Below are 22,036 nucleotides of genomic sequence, written 5' to 3'. Positions count from 1 at the left end.
TCCTCTCTCTAAACATAGGGTCTTTGAAATTTTATTTTATATTTTGATAACTATTTCAATTTAATTGGCTTCCTTTGAAATCCTAAGTATTTGTCACGCATTTAAAAGCCTTATTCTGAGAAGAGGTCCACAGTCCACAAACTGCCAAAAGAGATCTGTGATGCAAAAAAACTTAGGAATCTGTGCTTCAGACAGAACTTTACTCAAACCACCTTAGAAAACTGGATTCTGTTTCCTTCTTCATATGGGGAATGCCCTTTCACAAGAGGCAGAATTTTGCATGTGTGCGTGTGTGTGTGTGTGTGTGTATAGACACAAATTAGCTGGGTCCCAGGCACTCATTAAAACTATAAGTTTATAGTTTATATATAAATGTATATATATATATATACCTCAGATTGATGAGAAATTCAACATATATGTGAAATCAGAGGTATGGGATGTGTGTTTGTGTGTGTGTGTGTGTTACAAGGTTAGGAAGATGATCCTTCATAGGTAACAGGATAACCTGGATCATCAACTTTATAGTTCCCCCCACCCCAGACTGCCACTAGACTGGTTCTCATATTTAATCTTATCCTTACCTCAAGCATAATCCAGGGGTATGTTTTTATATTTATATTATATGAAATGTTATCATATCACTCAATCAGCTAAGACTCAGAATCCCTACTCCAGTTCATCATGTTATTTATTTAATAAACTGGAGAAACCTCCTTTTACAAGAGTAATTATTCATATCTTTCCAAATATTGAATCCTTTACTCTCCTAGACTTGAATATAAAATTTCTGAATAAATAATTTATTAACAAAGCAAACAAGTATAAGATCAATACAAAGATAATTTACAATATTTTAGCTGTGAGAAAGATCACAATTGGATTTACCTGAAACCCTTCCTATAATGCAGATGCCTTCTCTTCACTTCTGAGAACACGGTGATTACCCCATTTAGTTTATTTGGGTTAACAAATAAATCAGACCCCTAGCTGAATGCAATATTGAGTGGAAAAAGCCTTGAACTAATAATACTTATATAGCACATCCTCTTATTCTTCTTTCAGAAAAGGAAAAGAAAGATCCCTTTCATCAAAGATCCCTTCTTCTTCTTCTTTCTCCCTATCTTCTCCAACTTATCACTAGTCATAGCAGGAAAATAATTTCTTCAGCTTCTTTCAAGTCATAACTCTTAAATGTCTCTATAGACCATTCCGTTATAAATTTCTCCCTATAATGTTTCCTCAAAAAATAGCAGTTGAGATAATTTGCCCAAGAAAGAAGTTCCTCCCCACTCTCTTTTTCTATTTCCTCCAAAGTTTCTTCCAAATCATTTCCTCAGAAGTCCTCACAGGCCTAAGTTAAAATTCGCATGCATCCTGACTCTAAAGAGACTGATACATCATAGAATGACAATAGCAACTTTTCTCTGGTCTTAAAAAGATAGTTATAGTTTCTATTGATTCTTTAGGAGATGTTTTTGAAATGGGGTCACATGTAGATAAATATATAAAGATATAGGTAAAATTTAGTTAAATACATATGATATATTTCATCTAAGCCTCAATAGTTAATCCATGTTGTTGCTCAATAAACAGAGACAATCTCACTAAGTACATGGTGCTTCAGTGGTGTCTGTGTGTGACCTAGAGAGTTTGTTCTGAGGGATCCCCTCCAGGAGATCATCACAGCGAGGGAACACATTAATGCATCTTGTCACTATATTGTAGTCTGTGCCAACTACTCTTTTCTCCCCTCCTTCCTGGAATATTTTTGGAATAAGTTTTATTCTAGTAAATTTCTGCCTCTTAGAATCTCTGGAATCTTAAAATCTTCAAGAATGCCACCTTGTACAGGAGATCTTTTCTTGTTCCCACACCTGATAGTACCTCCCCCATTAAGATTATTTTCCATACTTACTTGCTGTCTACCCTATTAGAAGAGAAATTCCTTAAGAGCAAGGATTTTTTGCCTTTCTTTGTATGTTCAGTGTTTACCACAGTGCCTGATAGAACAAAAAGTTCAAATAATTTGTCTAATTTCAGAGAGAGATGGTAGCAGGTATCAATAGGACTGGAATTAGAACTCAGGTCATTTGATCAATGAATATATGTGAATGTAATATATGTGAAACACTTTGTGAGACAGCTGGTAGCTTAGTGGATGGAGCTCAGGAAATTCTGAGTTCAAACGCAGCCTCAGACACTTAGTTGTATAACTCTGGGCAAGTCACTTAACCTCTGCCTAGGTTTCCTCAATTACAAAATAGGGATAATAATAGATCCTACCTCTCAGCATTGTTATGAGGGTCAAATGAGAAAATATTTGTTAAAAGTGCTTAGCACATAGTAGGTGCTACATCAGTGCTTATTCCCTTCCTTTCCCTATTTTGCAAACCTTATAGCACTGTATAACTATCATTAGTTGAAGGCTCTTTCAACTGATAATTCCATTTAACTATGGGTCTAATTTATTTATTGTTTCAATTCCTATAAAACAAAGTTAAAAGCATCTAGGTTAGCTGTTACAATGTGATTTCTATATCCCTTCAACTCAATTGAGATAGTTATTAAATGTCTACTATGTATAAGGCCTTGTATGGGTGCTGAGTTGCAAAGATAATGATAAGCAGTAATCTAACCCTCAAGTTTATAGCCTAGTTATCTATGGAGAGTGTTGGGGCGGGGGCAGTGGGAGTAGATTGAGCAAGAGCACATCCAACGTGCACAATAATTTTTGTATTATGTAATGTGTTAGAGCCACTACAGTTTAGCACTGGGATAAAATCTCAAAAATTCATTTAGTTCTGTGTTTTGCATTAACACATACTAACAATATCATACACATAAATAGTTTTGAAATTCCTAAAGTAGAACTAAGACAAATTAATGATCTTCCTACAATGAAAAAAATAATAAATAGCTGGCTTTGTGAAGTCAGGAATAAATAAGAACCAAGGCTCCATCTCTATCCACCCTCTAGACAGAAAGTCAATTACTTGTATTCTCAGTACTATGTTCTGCTCAGATTTTTTTTTCTCTTTTTAAGGTCACTGCCAGGAACCTGTACTGTGGAGCCATGCTAGTGAAACAAAGAGTTTTCAGTTTGTGGTGGGACAGAAGCTTCAATACCAGTGTCTCAAAACAGCCAAATATGAGGGTACTGCTGAGAGTACCTGCAAAAAGATCAATGGGAAACCAACATGGACTAAACCCCATCTGAAATGCACCAATGTCAGTTAGTACAGTCTTTCTACTTACCTTTGTGATCCCTACCCTCTCCTCCACTCCTCCACTTCCCACTCCCTGGTCTCTTATAGCCAGTAACATGACTTTAGCTACCCAAGCAAATGCAAAGTGTTAACCCAATATCCAGCACAGAGTCCCTATTTTGAGGTTTAGTATAAGTACTAACCAGCTTTGATCAGTCAGATGACCTATTAGGTGCCTGATCAGTGATGCTGAATAGATTTACCATGCAATTTGAACTAGGACAAGGATGACATGGAGGTGATAGGTCATTAAAGTCACTTACTGCCTTTTTTCCAGATACCCAGGACACAGCAACCATCTCCTACTTTCCAGTTGGACTTTCAAAGTCTGGAAATCAATAGCCACCTTTCCTTCTTTCACTCTACCCAAATTTATCAACCAATTCAGATTCTGGTGACCATTATCTACTGACTCTTAGGACATTCATTCTCTGTCTCTCTCTGGGTCTCTCTCCCTCTCTCTCTGTCAGTCTCTCTGTCTCTCTCTGTGTCTCTGTCTCTGTCACTCTCTGTCTCTGTCTCTCTCTCTGTCTCTCTCTGTCTCTCTCTCTCTCTCTCTCTCTCTCTCTCTCTCTCTCTCTCTCTCTCTCTCTCTCTCTCTCTCTCTCTCTCTCCACCCTATTTCCTGCCCTCATACTAGGGGACTTACTATTGATATTCCTCAAATACTCTTAACTTCTCAACTCCATCTCTTCAGCTCCTATGACTTACCCCTCCATTCCACTCAGCTAAATAAAGAGAGGTTCACATCTTTGATTATAGTATTCCACTTTCATATTCAAAAACTCTGAAATTCTGTTATCTGATCATAATCTTTTATCATTACATCTAACCCTATACTTTAATACACTTAATCCTATTCTACCCTTACCTTGACCTCTATTCCCTCTGCCCTTCAGTACTTTGCCAAGCCATTACCCCTACTGTAGCTATACTCTCTTCTCTTCCTAATCTCAACTTGGTGGGGAACTAGTTCCACTCCACACTATCCTCTGCCCTTGAATCCCTTGTTTCCTTGTCTACCCTCACTCATGCCTTTCCAAGACCCAGTCTTGGATTATTCTCACCGTGCAACAATCATCTGCCACTAAACTGAGCTGGAAGAATTTTAAGAAATTGTGCTAATTATGCCCACTACATATTTATGTTCTCTAATCTCAACTACCCTAATGAGCAATAAGGCAAACCTTCTGCTCCTCCCTTATTGATTCTCTATCCCACTCAACTCAGAAACTGTACCAAATCTTCTCTCTTTAAACCTCCCATACTATCCCCTTTCCCCACCCTCTTAGCTTAAAGAGTTTTAGTTCAGACAAAAAAAAAGAGGCTTCTTTTTCTCCCCTTCTTATCTTATCTCCGCCCCTGACATCCTCATTTCATTGCTTACATCATGCCTCCTGCTATCTTTTCCTTCACTTCAACTTCTGATGATGAGATGCCCTTCTTGCCGAGGGCAATCCCGCTGTATGCCCCCTTGTTCCATCATCTATCATTATCTCCAGCAGCCTGTCCCATTATCATCCTTTCATTATCACTATCTCCATCTCTCTCTCTCTCTATGTTTCTCTTTCTGTATGTCTCTCAATCTCTCTCTCTTTTTCTTTCCCTCTCTCTCTTCCTCTCCGTCATCAGATATTCATTTCCTTTTTCATACAAATAAACTCTCTACCATCCCTAAAAAGAATATTCACTTATTCCTACTATATTCACTGACTGATCTTTTATCTCTCCTCTCCTGAGCTAATTTTTTTTTGAAAATCAATACATTAGGTGTCTCTACTTCCTCCATTCTTACTCTTCTAAACCTCTATAGCTTCATCATTCTAACCTCATCATTCAACTGAAAATTCTCTCTTCAATGTTACTAATGATTCTGCCAAAATCTCCTAACTCTACTAACTGCCAAATCTGCTAATCTTTTCTCAGTTCTCAGTTCTTCCTGAATACCTCTCTGAGATATTTAGTAGAATTGACCTCCTTCTTTTTCTGTGTATCTCTCTGAGTTTTCATAAAACTGCTCTGTCTTGATTTTCTTCCTACCTTTTTGACTATTCCTTAAAATTTGATTTATTGGATCTTCACCCAATTAACACTCATTAACTATGGACATCCTCCAAGGTTCTGTGTTTGACCTATTTCTTTTTTATCTCTATAGCTACTCTTTCCTTTAGTGACCTAAATAGCCCGCATAAACTCAATTATCAGCTCTAACAACACGACTCCTGTGTCTATATCCAGGTCTTTGTCTTTCTCCTAAGCTCCAGTTCTACATCTGCTATTGAATATTTTGAATTTATCAAACCATATCAAACTCAACATATCCCAAACAGAACTGATCATTTCCCCCTTCCCAAACTCACCCCTCTTCTAATCTTCCTTCTCATTGAAAAGAATATCACCATCTTTACAATCACCCTTATAAGCAACCTGGTTATCATTTTCAAATTCATACTTTCACTAAACTCACAAAAAAAAATTTGTTGAGAAATTTTGTCTCCCCAGTATCACTTGTATACTTCCCCTTTTCTATATTAACACATGGTTCAAATCTTCATCACTTTTCTCCTGGAATATTGCAATAGCCTCTTTACCTCAATACCCACCTCAAAGCATCCTCAACAGAAGTGCCAAAATGACTTTCCGTGGAGAGAAAATAATGATTGTGAAGCAGAAAGTGAAAAGTGATTTAAGTAAATGCCTCCAGTAGATATATTGTGATATATCAATAAACCCTAAAGACTGACAGAGTTGATTACAGAGCTTGAATTTACAGTCAACATTTCCATTTGCAAGAAACCTCAATAGAGACAGGAATGCAACAAGCATCAGTACCCTGGACTTTGCTCTACTTTCATTTATGCAAAGCTTTAGGGGAGTAAAAAATAGTTACTCCTCATGAAAAGGTAAAGTACCCTTAGCCTTGAAGACAAAGTGTGACAAATGCTGGAAGATTAGGAAGAGGGTATTAGATCCACTATCCACCTTCCTATCTCTCTTTACCAAACTATTGAACTTCTATACTGTCCAAGTATATTCCACTATTGTATTATTTTATGTAATTAGAATAACATAGACATTCCCCTACATGTCACAGTTTCTAGAAAACATACTCAAGAATTCTTTTTCACAGCTTCCACTGAAACATCTGTACCATCTTCATTTACTACAGAACATAAGATACCAGGTAGGTCAAATTATTTTTTGTATAATTCTTGTATCTTAAAAACAGTTACCAAACTTGTTAAAAGCACTCATTCTAGGTACTATGTAATGTTTGTCAAAGTTAAAGATAGATCCAAGCTCTAGCATAATTCATATTCAGACATAACTTTTTATGATAAGTTTTCAAACCATAGTCAGCCAGTTGCTGGCAAGCTAACTTGAAACAGTAGAATGTCCTTTCAGGACAGGAGATATTTTATGTAATGGATGAGACAAGGGTAAATGTAAATAAAGTCAAGAATGATGGTGAGTTGAGAATATGACTAGAAAACCAGAAAAGTAACATTCTGTAATTGTTAACCTTTGTTTTCTAGTCTGAAAAATCTGACCCTTAAAACTACATCTGCAAAAAGTAGAACAATCCTAGAATCATGAGAATAATTCATGAAAGGGATTACACCTCATTTGGCAAACAAAAAAAAAGTTGGTTATTCATTAGAATATTGAATGATTCTTGTTAGATCAAGAGTTACCAGAAAATTGACTTCCCTATTTCTATAGGGTGGTAGGCAACCAAAAAATTATCTTCAACTCTTCATTCTTAGTCACACACACCCTCATCTAATCAGTTGCCAAGTCTTGTTGATTTTACTTTCTCAACATCTCTTCCATCTATTTCCTTCTGTCCATACAATCTCCATGCTGAACCAAGCCCACATCATCTTATTTGTAAGAGCTTCCTGACTGATTTCCCCAAACACATTCTCTCTCATTTAACCTCCTCCATACAACTACCAAACTGATATTCTTAAATCCCAACAATTTTTTTCCACAGCTTCCACTGAAACATCTGTACCATCTTTAACTACTACAAAACATAAGATAGAAGGTAGGTCAAATTATGTTAATACTTGTATCTTAAAAACAGTAACTAAACATGTTTAAATACTAGGTACTATGCAATGTTTGTCAAAGTCAAGGACAGGTCCAGACTTTAGCATAGCTCATATTGATATGATAAGTTCTCAAATCATAGTCAACCAGTTGCTGGAAAGCTAACTTGAAACAGCAGAATGCCCTTTCAGGCCGGAAAATATTTTCATGTGATGGATGGGACAAGGGTAAATATAAGTGAAGGCAAGAGTTATGGTAAGGTCAAAATATGACTAGAGAACCAGAGAAGCAACATTCTGCAATTGTTAACCTTTGTTTTCTGGTCAGGAAAATCTGATCCATAAGACTACATCTGTAAAAAGTAGAACAATCCTGGGATCATGGGAATAATTTGTGAAAGAGATGACACCGCATTTGGCAAACAAAAAAAAAGTTAATCATTCATTAGAATATTGAATGATTCTTGTTAGATCAAGAGTTACCTGAAAATTAACTTCCCTGTTTCTATAGGGTGAACAATATTCTTCTAGTCACCTCAGTTGGAAACCAAAGAGTTATCCTCAACTTTTTCTTCTTATTTTATTGTTTTTTATTTATTTAGTATTTAATTTTTTCCCAGTTCCATGTAAAAACAATTTTTACAACATTTACTTTTCAGACTTAGAGTTCCAAATTCCCTCCCTTTCTCCTTCCCCTCCCCCCCACACCATCTTTGAGAAAGCAAGCAATTTGCTTTCTCGTGTAGTCATGCAAAACCTATCCATAATTGTCATGTTGTGAAAGAAAACAGACAAAAAAAGTCAAGAAAAATAAAATTTAAAAAAAAGTATGCTTCAATCTATATTCAGACACTAACAGTTTTGTCTCTGGGGATGGATAGCATTTTTCATCCTAAATCCTTCAGAGTTGTCATGGATTATTGTATAGCCAAGTCATTCACAACTAATCATCTTACAATATTCCTATTACTTTGCACCCAGTACATTTCATTTTGTATCAACCCATGGAAGTCTTTCCAGGTCTTTCTGAGAGCATCGTGCTCATCATTTCTTATAGTACAATAGTATCCCATCACAATTACATAGCCATTCCTAATTCATGAACATCCCCTCAATTTCTAATTCCTTGTCCCCAGAAAAGAGCTGTTATAAATATGTCCTTTTCCTTTTTGTTTTTTATCTCTTTTGGGATATAGACTTAGTAGTAGTATTGTTAGGTCAAAGGGTATGCATGGTGTTATAGCCCTTTCGGCATAGTTCCGAATTGCTCTATAGAATGGTTTAATTGAATCACAATTCTGACAACAGTACATTAGTGTCTCATTTTTCCCCACATCCCTCCACCATTTGTTCTTTACCTTTTCTGTCCTATTATCTAATCTAATAGGTATGAGATAGTACCTCAGAATTGCTTTAACTTGAATTTCTCCAGTCAACAGTGAATTAGAATATTTTTCATATGGCTGTAGATGGCTTTAATTACTTCATCTGAAAACTGATTATATATTTAGAACATTTATCAGTTGAGGAATGGCTCTTATTTTTATACATTTGATAGTTCTCCATATGTTAGAGAAATGAAGCCTATATCAGAGAAACTTGGTCAAAATTTATTTTTCACAGTTACTATTGCTAACTGTATTTCCCCTCATCCTATTCCCCTTACCCCTGTTTATTCTAATCTCTCTCCTTTCACCCTGTTCTTCCTCAAAAGTGTTTTGCTTCTGACTACCCCTTACCCCAATCTGCCTTCCCTTCTATCACACCCTGCTTCTCTTTTCCCCTTCCCCTTCTGTCTTCCTATAGGATAAGAGAGATTTCTATACCCCATTGCCTGTGTATCTTATTTCCCCAGTTAAGTGTAAAAACAATTTCAACACCCCATCTAATCAGTTACTAAATCTTGTTGATTTCAGTTACTCAACATTTCTTCCATCTCTTTCCTTCTATCTGTTCACACAACCTCCATTCTAGACCAAGACCACATAACCTCATTTGCACTATTGCCAACGCTTCCTAACTGGTTTCCCTGAACAGTTTCTCTCATCTATCCTCCTCCATCCAACTACCAAACTGATATTCTTAAATTCCAACAATTTTTTTTCTACAGTTTCCACTGAAACATCTGTACCATCTTCATTTACTCCAGAACTTAAAACAGCAGGTAGGTCAAATTATTTTATGTATAATACTTGTATCTTAAGAACAATTATTAAACATGTTAAAAGCACCCATCCTAGGTACTTTGTAATGTTTGTCAAAGTTAAGGACAGATCCAAACTCTAGCATAATTCACATTGAGATGTAGCTTTTTATGATGTTCTTTTAAATCCCAGGTTTGACCTAAAGCATAGGTCACTCACCAGAAGTTTCTGAGGTATTCTGTTGTCTGTAGAATACAAACCCCTCTGTCTGACCTTTAAAGTCCTTCACAACATGGTTCCAACATATCCTTCCAGACTAACTACACATTATTCCCCCTCACATATTCTACCCTCCAGTCAAATTGACCCACTTGCTGTTCCATGTACTTGATATCTATCTTCTGCTCCACCCCATGCCTGACATACTCTGTCTCATCTCTTCTTCTCAGTTTCCTTCAAGGCTCAGTTCAAGTGCTACGCCCATCAGGAGGTCTTTCTTTATTTTTCAGATTATTGGAACCTCCCCAAATCACTTTTCTTGTATGTTATATATGTCTGTATTTACTGCTCTAAAAATTTGATATTCTTCTTCTTGCCCCCTCCCCCAAGTAAAATTTAAATTCCTTGAGGACAGGATTTTAGTATTTGTATCCTTAGCATCCAGCACAGTGCCAAGTTTGTAGTAGGTGCTAAGTAAATGCTTACTAATTGGAAATGAGATTGGATATTTTGTGAATATATTAATGAAATAACATAAGCAAAGTGGAAAGAAATAATTCTTAGTTATGCATTGTGTGGGGTAGTTTTTATAATGACAGTGTACTATTAAATTTGAATAAATTTATAAAATGTTAACAAATTTATACAGTTTAAAAAATATATTAGTAAATATTATTCCATTCAAGCAAATACTTAGGGTAACAAATAATAGGACTAACAAAATAATAGAATACCAAAAAAAACCATTTGGTTTAACGAATTAAATGTGATAGTTACACATCAAAGATGATAACATATACCTAGGGATGGCCAATAGTTAGGTGTTCATCTTACACCTACCTCTCTTTTCTCAACCTCTTCAAACTTTCCATTCTCCCCTAGCATCTACCTATACTCTCTCTCCTGGTCTGATGGACCTCTGAACCTTTCTGAATCATCTTCTCTCAACCTTCTCAAGTACAGAATAGTAGGGATGACATCACAGCATTTTCCATGAAAAAAGCCTTCTCCCCAATCCAGCCTTCTTGACTTCTAAGAGGGTCTGTAGAGACAACCTGAAGTTTTTGCTCTACTGAAAGTTGGACAAGGAATGAGCAATCAGTCATTCAACAAGCATTTCTTTCTTTGGGGAACCGTTGTCTAAAAGCTTAATTGTAAAGGAGATTTGCCTAGTCTACCAGGCTCATGCTCACTACTACTTCTTACAAGCTAAAAGACTTAATTTTGTATTGTATCTACTTAGCAGTTGTTGCTTGTATTTTCCTGCTGAGTCTTGTAATCTTCCTGGTCTGGATCACCTGGAGGAAAAAATGGTAAGTCAAATACTAACACATACATTTTGCAGAAAATGGAAAAAGACTTAAAAATAGATAATGGTTATGGACCTGGGCAATATCTTTTTCAGGTACAAACATAACTTCAGTCACTCAACAAGCACTTATCAGTCCCCAACGACATACCAATCACTTTAGGGAGTGCTAAGGATAATTCCAGGTCTCTGAGTTTATTAACCTTGGCATAAATGCATTTTTGGTGGGTGGAGGGCTAAGGCTATACCAGTAAAACCAGTTTTTACCAGCTCAGATAGGCTGGTGCTAGACTATCAAGAGCTTTAAAGGCCAAATAGTAGAGTTTGTATCTTAGGGGCAATGGGGAGCTTTGCTTAAGTACATGTCAGAATCCGAAGTCAGCATGAATGAATTCCCCTGAATCCAGAACAATATCAGTCCTAAACTGTCAGAGACCCATCAGTTGTCAAAGCCAACTCCCAAAAGATGAATATAGAAGGAGATGGGGACAGAGATGGGAAAGACCCTCCTTAGACAGCTGATACTGGGATTCCCAAGGAAGCATAGACCTAGGGTGATTTCAAATCTCTGATATATTGTTTGGCCTCTGAGCTATTCAGCAAGGGAAAAGGCCACCAACATTTGGTGACTGAGCACAGGAGGAATGACACCAAGGCAGAAAAGAGACCAGCATCTGTGCTGGAAGATGACACAAAAGACAGAGCTTGATAGCAGATCCAGATCTAGCTCCTTGTCCCAGATTAAGGTTATGGAAGAAGGCAGCGAGGGAAAAGTGGAATGTAGACACCCATTCCAATAGTGTAGAATAGGATAGGACCTGGCAAAGCACAAAGTCACTATCGAGGAACTAAGACTGGAGACATGAATGTAAAAAGGCCCCAATCCTGGCAGCATGTTCAGGGTACCCAGTACCCACCTGGATGTTTGATGGACATACTTCTAGAAGTTTGTAATGATATAAATTCCAGAAACAGTTTCACTAAACTTCCAGTGGGTCTTCTGCATGTATTGCTAGGATTGGAACCCTATTAGTTAGTTTCCTCTTACACGAGTTAACAGAAGAAAACTCTTAACATGATGAAGAAATATTATGAGATAAGAGAAGCCCAAAACATAAATCCAGAAAAAAGAAAGTAACTCTAAAACAAGTAATAAGTAGAACTTTTGAAAAAGGAATGGCTTGGCCATAAGGATTGCAAGAGTGAATGGAGGAAATAAAATAGATTAAATTTAAAAGGTGATATGTACAAGTGATATTGTGGAGACAAGATTTGTCCAACAAATTTTATACGTGGGTTTAGTGACAGTAAGGATTTTAAAATGACACCCAGGTTTCTAACATGGGTGGCTGAAAGACTGGTAATGTTCTTCACAGTGAGAGGAAAATTTGGAAAAAAGGTGAGTTTGTCATGTACAGTATACCAAAAGAATATACAAACATGGAAGTCCAGGCTGGGGAGTGCAGACATCTCATGAACCACACTCTTATTTAAGCCTGGCATGAGTTTAGTGTGAAAATATATTAAATTCAAAGGGAGGATAGGAACAGAGAAAGGAAGAAGGGAGAGGGAAAAGAGTATACTCAAAAGTATAACCAATTCCAACTATGGAGGCCAGATTATAAAGGGACATTAAAAGGAGAGAAAGAAAGAGAACTAGAGACTGAGATACAGGCTAAGAGGAAAGGAGAGACAGAGGAATGGGACCAGTTATATATTATCAGTGTAGATTCTATTCTCTTATTTTATTTGAAGGGAGGTAAGAAAGGAAAATCATAAGAGAATATGATGGAGGAAAACACATAATTAACAATTATAACAATGAATGCAAATTCATAAAATGGAAGAGGATAGATTAGAAGAATTCAAAAATATATTATTCATAAGAAAAACACAAAACATAAAAATTTGCAAGGAGATAAAATTAAGATTGGAGAAATATTTATTATGCCTCAGTTAAACCCAAAGAAGCAGGAATGGCAATCATGACCTCAAATAGAGAAATAGTAAAAATAGACATTATTCAAGGAGATAAACAGGGAAATTACATTATGCTTAAAGGCACTATAGCTGATTAAATAAATATTTAATATATGTGTGCTTAATGGAATTGTATCTAAGCCAGGAAAAACTAGTCAAGCTACAAGTAGAAATAGACAATAAAACTACAAAACATTGATAGTGATGTCAATCTTCCCTTTTTGGATCTATATAAATGAAACAAAAAGATAAACGAGAAAGATGTTAAGAACCTGAATAGCTTCTTTATCTTTTATTTCATTTAGTTAGCAAGCATTTCTTTTCTTTCTCTGCCATCCCTTCCACCACTACCACCAGCACCCAAGTGGTAGGGGGTGCGACAGAGAGGAGGGAGGAAGGGAGGAAAAACCAACTTCTTGTAACAAATATTCAGAGTCTTCATGACATCATAAACAAATTAGAGGAGCAAGGAAAAAATTCTTTCAAGTACACGGCTAGGAAAAGAGTTCATGGCCAAAATGGGGGATAAGAAAATTACAGAAGATAAAATGGACAATCTTGATTACATAAAAATTTTAAGATTTTGAACAACCAAAACCAATATAGTTAAAATTAGAAGGTAAAATTTAACTAGGGAAGCTTTTTGCAGCAAATTTCTCTGATAAAGGTCTCATATCCAAGATATAAGAATTTATAAGAGTAAGAGCTATTACCTGTCTAATAGATCAAAGGATGTGAATTGGCAGTATTCAAAGGAAGAAATCCCACCTATCAAGAAACACGAAAAAAGGCTCCAAATCACTAATAATTAGAGAAATGCAAATTAAAGCAATTCTGAGGTTCATTCTCACATATATTAGGTTGAGAAAGATAATAAAAAAGAAAATGACAATTGTTGGAAATGTGGTATGGATACGTACATATACATGCATTGGTTCAGTCATTCTGGAAAGCAATTTGAAGATGTACATCTCCTTTGATCCAGCAATACTACCATTAGATCTGTGCCCCAAAGAGATCAAAGAAAGAGAAAATATGCATATGTGTAAAATACTTGTAGCAACTCTTTATGTAGTAATAAAGAACTAGGAACTAAAAGGGGGCCCATCTATTGGAAATGGCCAATCACATTACATACAAATGTAACAGAATAGAATTGCACCATAAAAAACTACAAAATAGTTTCAGAGAAACCTGGAAAAAAACTATATGAACTAATACAGAATAAAGTGAACATAATCGGTAGAAAAATTTATACAATAACAGTAGTATAAAGAAAAACAGCTTAGAAAGACAATCAGTTTTGGCCTATAGTCTAGTGAGTAACTGAAGATTTATGAAAATTTGTGGCCAGATATTGTCAGTGTCCTGATAGTAATAGTATCCTGGAATGGAATTTAAAACTAGAGCACCTATGAAATTTTAATTTCTTCTCCTTATAATGAGGATAGAGAATAGCAATTTACCTGTAACTGTATTATATTATTTTACATAGCTATGCTTATATTGTGTTACTGCAGGAGGAGACAGCAAACTGACAAAGAAAAGACCAAAAAAAGAGAAGTAAGAAACCAACAATACTGTGGCAAGAATCACACGCCTGACAATGCTGTAGGACTCTTGTCTGCTTAGTGTGCTAGAAGCCTTTCTTGTTTTTCTCTGACATCCCAAGGAACAACCACATAAGCCAAAAGTTCACCTGTCAAGCCAATATTAACGGCAGCAAATCTTTCAAAAGTGTCAGTTTTTGTCATATTTGATCCCCTGACTTAAGAGAGAAGACACAGTTACATACTTACATCAAAAGCAAAGATCAGCACCCATTTACAGATTAAATTTTGTGCTCTGTCAGCTTCTAAACACAGTCCATCTTGATCCACTGGTTGTGAAAAGCTGGTAAGCTCTCTACTAACATGACCTAGTAGCGGGATAGAAAAAAATAGAAAATAGGAAAAAGAAATAGAGCTCTTCATTAGGTTTCTTTAGGTGTCAAATTACCCTCTGATTCCATTCATTCCATTCCATTCATTCATTCAACAAAATGTTTATTAAACAGTGGCTGTGTACAGTGCTAAGTCTTGATGAGATACAAAGATAAATAAGACTTGCTCTCTGCCTTAAAAGAGATTTCGATTTGGTTGTGGGATGAGAGAGAAAGGACATGAACACACATGAACACACACACACACACACACACACACCTCTAATACTCTGATTACTCATGTAAATAGAATGATGCTTTGTACATTAGTTGGTATATATGTATCTATCTATTTTCAAATAAGCATATGGCCAAATGAGATCTATCCAAATTTTTTAATTATGATTTTGGGGTCATTTGAAACTATTAGGACTATTAACTCTGAGTAGAGCCAGGTCAAATATTTTCCAATTTTATTGCATGTCCTTTCCATTCTCAGGGGGATGGAATAATGACTAATATGTTTGACTTGACTTCCCAGGCTTGAGGCAAATAAGAGGAAAATGACCAATTAAAACTAAGTGACCTTGAATATTGTTGTCTTCCTTGTCTAAAGTTCATGTGAGAGTTTTGGGTATTCTTGGAAACATAATTTAAATCAGGATACCTCTTTATTAAATTGGTTTGAGAAGGGATGCTAAATTAAGTTACATTTTCTTAATTTAGTTGAGCTGTAAAGCATATGATTCAATCTAGATTGGTTAAAATCAATAATAAACAATTATAGTGAAGATCTTTAAAGAAAACTGATATCCACATAATTTTATAGGTTAAAAATAGAAAAGTAAGATGAAAGGAATTCAGATGGGGCAGTACATAGGGAGAGAAAAAAGCAAATTATGCAGCAGTCAGGATGCAGACCACTATAAGCAAGTAAACCAGAATCGACAAAAATCAAGAACCGAGGTACCCAGATGAATTTCCATTCTTCTCATAGTCAAGCGCTATGGGTCAAGGACCAGGGTAGGTTCTATTTTTCTTACTAATTAGCACTACATAGGAATCATGACAAATATCTGATGATGTTGAAAGCAATCATGCAATACAGTGTCATATAAAACAGACAAGGGGCCCATTTACGGGAAGGATATTTTTATGTATCTAATACTCTCAAATAAGAACACAAAGTGAACACTGTGGAAAAACTATAGGGATATATCTGTATAGGCCTGTTTTCATTTGAATTGATTACAACAGTAACAGGTTCTGATGACTATATAAAATTTCAGGAAGCATCTTATTTGTGTGTAATAAATTGATTTTGTTCTTTATCTAAATACAGATCTTGATACTAAGTCTTTTATTGACAGATGTGCACCCAGTTTGTCTCAGAAATTATGGAGATTATTCTATTGCTTTAGAATCTGTATGGCCCCAGATCCTCTTAAATCTCAAAGACCGCTCAAATTGCCTGCTGTGGTGATACTGTATCAGATAAGTATAGTAGGAGGCAAGCTGGTACAAAACAAGATCATCCAAGTCCTACATGACAATGTATTAATATTTTCCATTTATTTTCAAGAAAGATTGCAAGCTCCTGAAAGATTCCAAAGCATCAATCTAAGTCACTGTTATCTCCATCTAGGATGGGGTGGTGGTGAATAACGATTCCATGCTGCCAAGAGAAGTCTAAAAGTTTTGGTACCCAATATTTTGACAGCTCTCCTCAAGAATATAAATATATAGAGAGAGAATATAAATATATCTTGTATACAATAGTTCTTTAGCTCTCCTATGTCCTTTTGGAGATTTCTCCTAAAATCTTTAAATTTATAACCTGAAAGAGAACATAAACCTAGGGATTGAGAACAAATGCAAAGGATAAGGGTAAAATAGAGTCTGTTCATTTTCAACTCACTCTTCATCTTGTGTCAAACTCATTCATCTGCATTACACTGGGCATCACCTTCACAGGGAGGCTGCTGGGAGCCCAAACTGTACAAAATCTTTACAGGAGTTATCTATACACAAAATAAAAGCATCCTCATTGTTAGGGCAATTATGACTCAAGTAAGCTGGTAGTAACAGTTTTTGGCTCAGATACTCCTAAAAGAGAAAGGGAACCCAGGTGCTCAAGTGGACCAGAAGGATGCTGGTACCACCTCCTAGGATTTCTTCTCTCTTAGTCGTAAGGCAGCATGTATATCTCACAATACAGAAATTGGACTAGACCCTTAGTTGAATAGAAAGAGAATTGAGCTAGCTCCAAAATTGAGTCACAAGATTGAGCCAGTGTGGTTCACTCAATTCCCACACAACCATCTGCTGTCTTAATCCCCTCAATTTCCTCATCAGTGGGGAGTAGGTCCAGCAGGAGCAAAATGAGGAAATATCCAATAAATATACAGCATACATAAAAGATGACAGCATAAGCAAGGAAGAAATTAATTTCACATCTATGGATGAGGAGTTTATAATCAAACAATGATTAGAAAAGCTCACATGAGATTTAAAAGATTTTGCACAAACAAAACCAATGCAAGTAAAATTACAGGAGAAACTGATAATTGGGGAAAAAATCTTTGCAGTCTGTTTCAATGATGAAGATCTTATAAGATATATATATATGCACACATATATGTGTGTATGTATACATATATATACATATTCACATTGATAAGTATAGTAAAAGTCTATCCCTAAGGATATTACTGTGTGACTTGAAGAGGGTAGGGTAGACATCTCTAGCCTCTTCCTTTACCCTTCCTACCAGGAAGAGAAGCAGGATGTTGGGCCAAAAGTTTGGCCACTCTGCTCTCCTCAGAGAAGGTACCAGGCTAGAATTATATTTATCTACTCCTTTAAATACTATTTAGTCTAGGGGTTTTTCAGGTTCAAGCTAACAGACCCCAAGCATTATATCTAAGGCTTAATTTCCTACCAAATACAGTTCCACACAGAGCAATCAGGAAAGAAACCCATTTATCCAAATCAATAGCAAAAACAGAAGTCATGTAGAAGATAACAGAGAGAAACTCTCCTGCTGAGAGTGAGATGACTCAGCTCAGCCACAAGAGGGAGTTCTAGATCACATCTAAGGAGAAATTCCTCAAAGTCTCTAATAAAGTCTCTAATGTTATTTTGTCTCATGTCAGCTTCTTTCCAGAGTCTTTTCCTTCTGCACTCTAAAGTGACTTTGGAATCACCTATCTTCTCTCTCTCTAAGCTATAACCCAGAGAAGCATCAAAATTAATAATTAGAGAAATGGAAATTAAAACAGCTCTGAAGTTTCACCTTATACCCATCAGATCAGCAAAGATGACCAAAAAAAATGACAAATGTCAGAGGGGTTTTGGAAAAGCAAGCACACTAATGCACAGTTGTGATGCAGCTGTGAATTGGTCTAGCCATTCTGGAAAGCATGCCCCCCCAAAAAAAAAAATCACCCAATATTGCCACTACTAGATCTATACTCTCAAAGAAAGAGGAAAACAACTTATCTTTCAAAAGCATTTTTGTAGTAAGAAAAAACTGGATATTAACAGGGTGCTCATCCATTAGGAAATGTGCTGAGCCAAGTGGAGCCCAGCCCTGGCCATGTGGCCTAGGGAGGAACAGGACTGGAAAAGGCCTCCAGGGCAGAATCTCCAGCAGGGAGGGTCCCAGATCTCTCAACCCACAAGCAACAAAGAAAGTTCCAAAGGTCAGTGTGGGAGGGCTTTCCCAGCTGGGCAAGAGAAGAGCAGTGTCTCCCCAGTGCTGACTCCAAGTGGCAGCAGAGGTGGTGGCAGCAGCAGCAGTAGCAGGTGGGGGGTGGCTACGGTGACCATGGAAGCAGCCTGGGTCCATTGTCCAGGCAACTCAGCTTAAAGCCTCTGGGAGAACTGAGCAGGGGATCTGAACCCCAGCCCTGAGTGGTGGTCCCACCCCCACCCAAAGCCCCTGGGGGAATTGAGCAGCTGATCTGAATCTAAACCCTGAACACAGTCCTCGGAGGAGGAGGAGGACTAGGACCCTCCACTTGACAAAGGATTCAGAAGTCAAGTAACGATGAGAAAATGCCCAGAAAGTGGAAAAAATAAGACCATAGAAGGTTACTCTCTTGGTGAACAGGTATCTTCTTCCATCCTTTCAGATGAGGAAGAACAAGGCATACTGTCAGAGGAAGTCAAGGCTTCTGACTCCAGTACATCCAAAATGAATATGAAATAGGCTCAGACCATAGAAGAGTCTGAAAAGCAAGTCAACAGCTTGCTAAAGGAAAACCAAAAAAAATGCTGAGGAAAATAACACCTTTAAAAATAGGCTAACTCAATTGGAAAAAGAGGTCCAAAAAGCCAATGAGGATTAGAATGCTTTAAAAAGCAGAATTAGCCAAATGAAAATGGAGATTCAAAAACTCACTGAACAAAATAGTTCTTTAAAAATGAGAGTGGAGTTCAGGGAAGCTACTGACCTGGAAAATAGATCCAGGAGAGACAATTTAAAAATTATGGGAATACCTGAAAGCCATGATCAAAAAAAGAGCCTAGACATTATCTTTCATGAAATTACCAAGGAAAACTGCCCTGATACTCTAGAATCACTGGGTAAAATAAATATTGACAGAATACACGAATCACCTCCTGAAAGAGATCCAAAAAGAGAAACTCCTAGGGATACTGTGGCCAAATTTCAGAGTTCCCAGGTCAAGGAGAAAATATTGCAAGCAGCTAGAAAGAAAAAATTTGTGTATTGTGGAAATACAATCAAGATAACTCAGGATCTGGCAGCTTCTACATTAAGACAGCAAAGGACTTTGAATAGGATATTCCAGAAGTCAAAGGAACTGGGATTGAAACCAAGAATCACCTACTCAGCAAAACCGAGTAAAATACTTCAAGGGAAAAAATGGTCATTCAATGATATAGAGGACTTTCAATATTCATGATGAAAAGACCAGAACTGAATAGAAAATTTGATTTTCAAACACAAGAATCAAGAAAAGCATGAAAAGGTAAACAGGAAAGAAAAATCATAAAGGACTTTGTAAAGCTAAACTGTTTACATTCCTACATGGAAAGATAATGTAACTCTTGAGACTTTTCTCAGTATTTGGGTAGGTGGAGGGATCACACACACACACACACACACACACACACACACATAAACAAAGAGTACAGATTGAGTTGAATCAGAAGAAATGATATCCATAAAAAAATAAAATTAAGGGGTGAGAGAGGAAAATATTGGGAGGAGAAAGGGAGAAATGAAATGGGGCAGACTACCACTCATAAAAGAGATAAGAAAAATCTTTTTCAATGGCAGAGAAAAGGAAAGAGGTGAGAGGGGAAAAGTGAAGCTTACTCTCTTCACATATGGATTAAGGAGGGAATAACATGCTCACTAAATTGGGTATGAAAATCTATCTTACATTACAGGAAAGCAGGGGAAAGGGGACAAGTGGGGTGAGTGGGATAATAGAAGGGAGGGCAAATGGGAGAAGGGAGTAACTAGAAGTAAACACTTTAGGGAAGGGACAAGGTCAAATGAGAGAACAGAAAAAAAGGGGGGGATGGGATAGGATGGAGGGCAATATAGTTAGTCTTACACAACATGACTATTATGGAAGTCTTTTGCAAAATGACACATATATAAACTGTATTGAATTGCTTGCCTTCTCAGTGGGGATGGGTGGGGAGGGAGAGAGAGAAGTTGGAATTCAAAGTATTAGAAACAAATGTTGAGAATTATTATTGCATATAACTGGGAAATAAGAAATATAGATAATACGGTATAGAAATTTATCTTGCCCTACAAGAAAAAGAGAGAAGATGGGAACAAGGGAAGGGTGGGGTGTGATAGAAGGAAGGGTACTTTGAGGGAAGGGTAATCAAAATGCAAGGTATTATAGGGTGGGGAAGGGGAGAGATGGGGAGAAAATTTGGAACTCAAAATTTTGTGGAAATGAATGTCAAAATCTAAAAATAAATAAATAAACTATTAAAAAATTAAAAAATTAGAATAGAGCAGGTAGAAGCTAATGACTTTATGAGAAACCAAGAAATTATAAAACAAAACCAAAAGAATGACAAAATAGAAAACAATGTAAAATATCTCATTGGAAAAACAACTGACCAGGAAGATAGATCCAGGAGAAATAATTTAAAAATTATTGGTCTATCTGAAAGCCATCATCAAAAAAAGAGCCTAGACATCATCTTCCAAGAAATTATCAAGGAAAACTGACCTGATATTCTAGAACCAGAGGGTAAAATAGAAAAGAATTCACCAATCAGCTCCTGAAAGAGGTCCAAAAAGGAAAACTTCTAGGAATATTGTGGTCAAATTCCAGAGTTCCCAGGTCAAGGAGAAAATATTACAAGCAGCCAAAAAGAAACAATTCAAATATTGTGGAAATACAATCAGAATAACACAGGATTTGGCAGCTTCTACATCAGTTCATACGTCTTTCCAGGTTTTTCTGAAATCATCCTGCTTATCATTTCTTATAGCACAATAGTATTCCATCACCATCATAAACCACAACTAGTTCAGCCGTTCCCCCTAATGATGGGCATCCTCTTAATTGCCACTTCTTTGCCACCACAAAGAGTTGCTATAAATATTATTGTACAAATAAATCCTTTTCCTTTTTTTAAGTCTAGGTCTTACTGTTACTGACTACTCCTTCACAAGTATTCTGAAATAAGCATTTCCTCCATTCTTCTTGACTGCAGGTAAAGTTAGGGCAACTAGATATTACATTAGAGAGAGGGTTATACCTGGCATCAGGAACACATGAGTTCAGCTCTAGCCTCAGACACTTACTAGCTGAGTGACTTAGGATAAGTCACTTTAAGCTCTGTATGCCTCAGTTCCTCATCTGTAAAATGAGGATAATAATAGTTTCTCATCTACCTCTCAGGGTTGTTGTGAGAATAAAATGAGATGTTCATAAAGCACTTTGGAAACCTTAAAGAATGGTAGTCATTATTACAATGGGACAGCTAGGTGGTATAGTAGATAGAGCACTGGGCCTAGAGTCAGAAAAAAATTGAGTTCAAATCTGGTCTCAGACACTTACTATCTGTGTGACACCAGGCAAGTCACTTAACCCCTATTGCCTCAATTCCTCATCTGTAAAATTGGAACGCAG

The 22,036-nt window shown here is 36.6% G+C and overlaps 1 protein-coding gene and 1 pseudogene across 2 annotated transcripts in view; one reads left to right on the top strand and one right to left on the bottom strand.

Moving 5' to 3' along the window:
• Window positions 1-14,942, top strand: part of IL2RA (interleukin 2 receptor subunit alpha) — a 45,711-nt gene extending 30,769 nt beyond the window's left edge. Inside the window, exons 4-9 of one of the 2 annotated variants that reach the window (XM_072654233.1) lie at window positions 3,047-3,235; window positions 6,400-6,453; window positions 7,267-7,320; window positions 9,435-9,488; window positions 10,934-11,000; window positions 14,497-14,942. In XM_072654233.1, coding sequence (XP_072510334.1) covers window positions 3,047-3,235; window positions 6,400-6,453; window positions 7,267-7,320; window positions 9,435-9,488; window positions 10,934-11,000; window positions 14,497-14,608 — 530 coding nt within the window. In that variant the 3' untranslated portion in view covers window positions 14,609-14,942. Of the gene's footprint in view, window positions 1-3,046; window positions 3,236-6,399; window positions 6,454-7,266; window positions 7,321-9,434; window positions 9,489-10,930; window positions 11,001-14,496 lie in introns of both variants that reach the window. The other variant, XM_072654232.1, reaches the window with a different exon arrangement.
• A 1,224-nt stretch (window positions 14,943-16,166) lies between these two features.
• On the bottom strand, window positions 16,167-16,904 carry LOC140533891 (cyclin-dependent kinase inhibitor 3-like; annotated as a pseudogene).
• Between the last annotated feature and the right edge of the window lie 5,132 nt (window positions 16,905-22,036).

This window comes from Notamacropus eugenii, chromosome 3 (assembly GCF_028372415.1).
Source record: "Notamacropus eugenii isolate mMacEug1 chromosome 3, mMacEug1.pri_v2, whole genome shotgun sequence".
In the NCBI taxonomy this organism is placed as follows: domain Eukaryota; kingdom Metazoa; phylum Chordata; class Mammalia; order Diprotodontia; family Macropodidae; genus Notamacropus; species Notamacropus eugenii.
The sequence above is the reverse complement of the archived record's forward strand: the minus strand, read 5'-3'. Positions and strand labels throughout refer to the sequence as shown.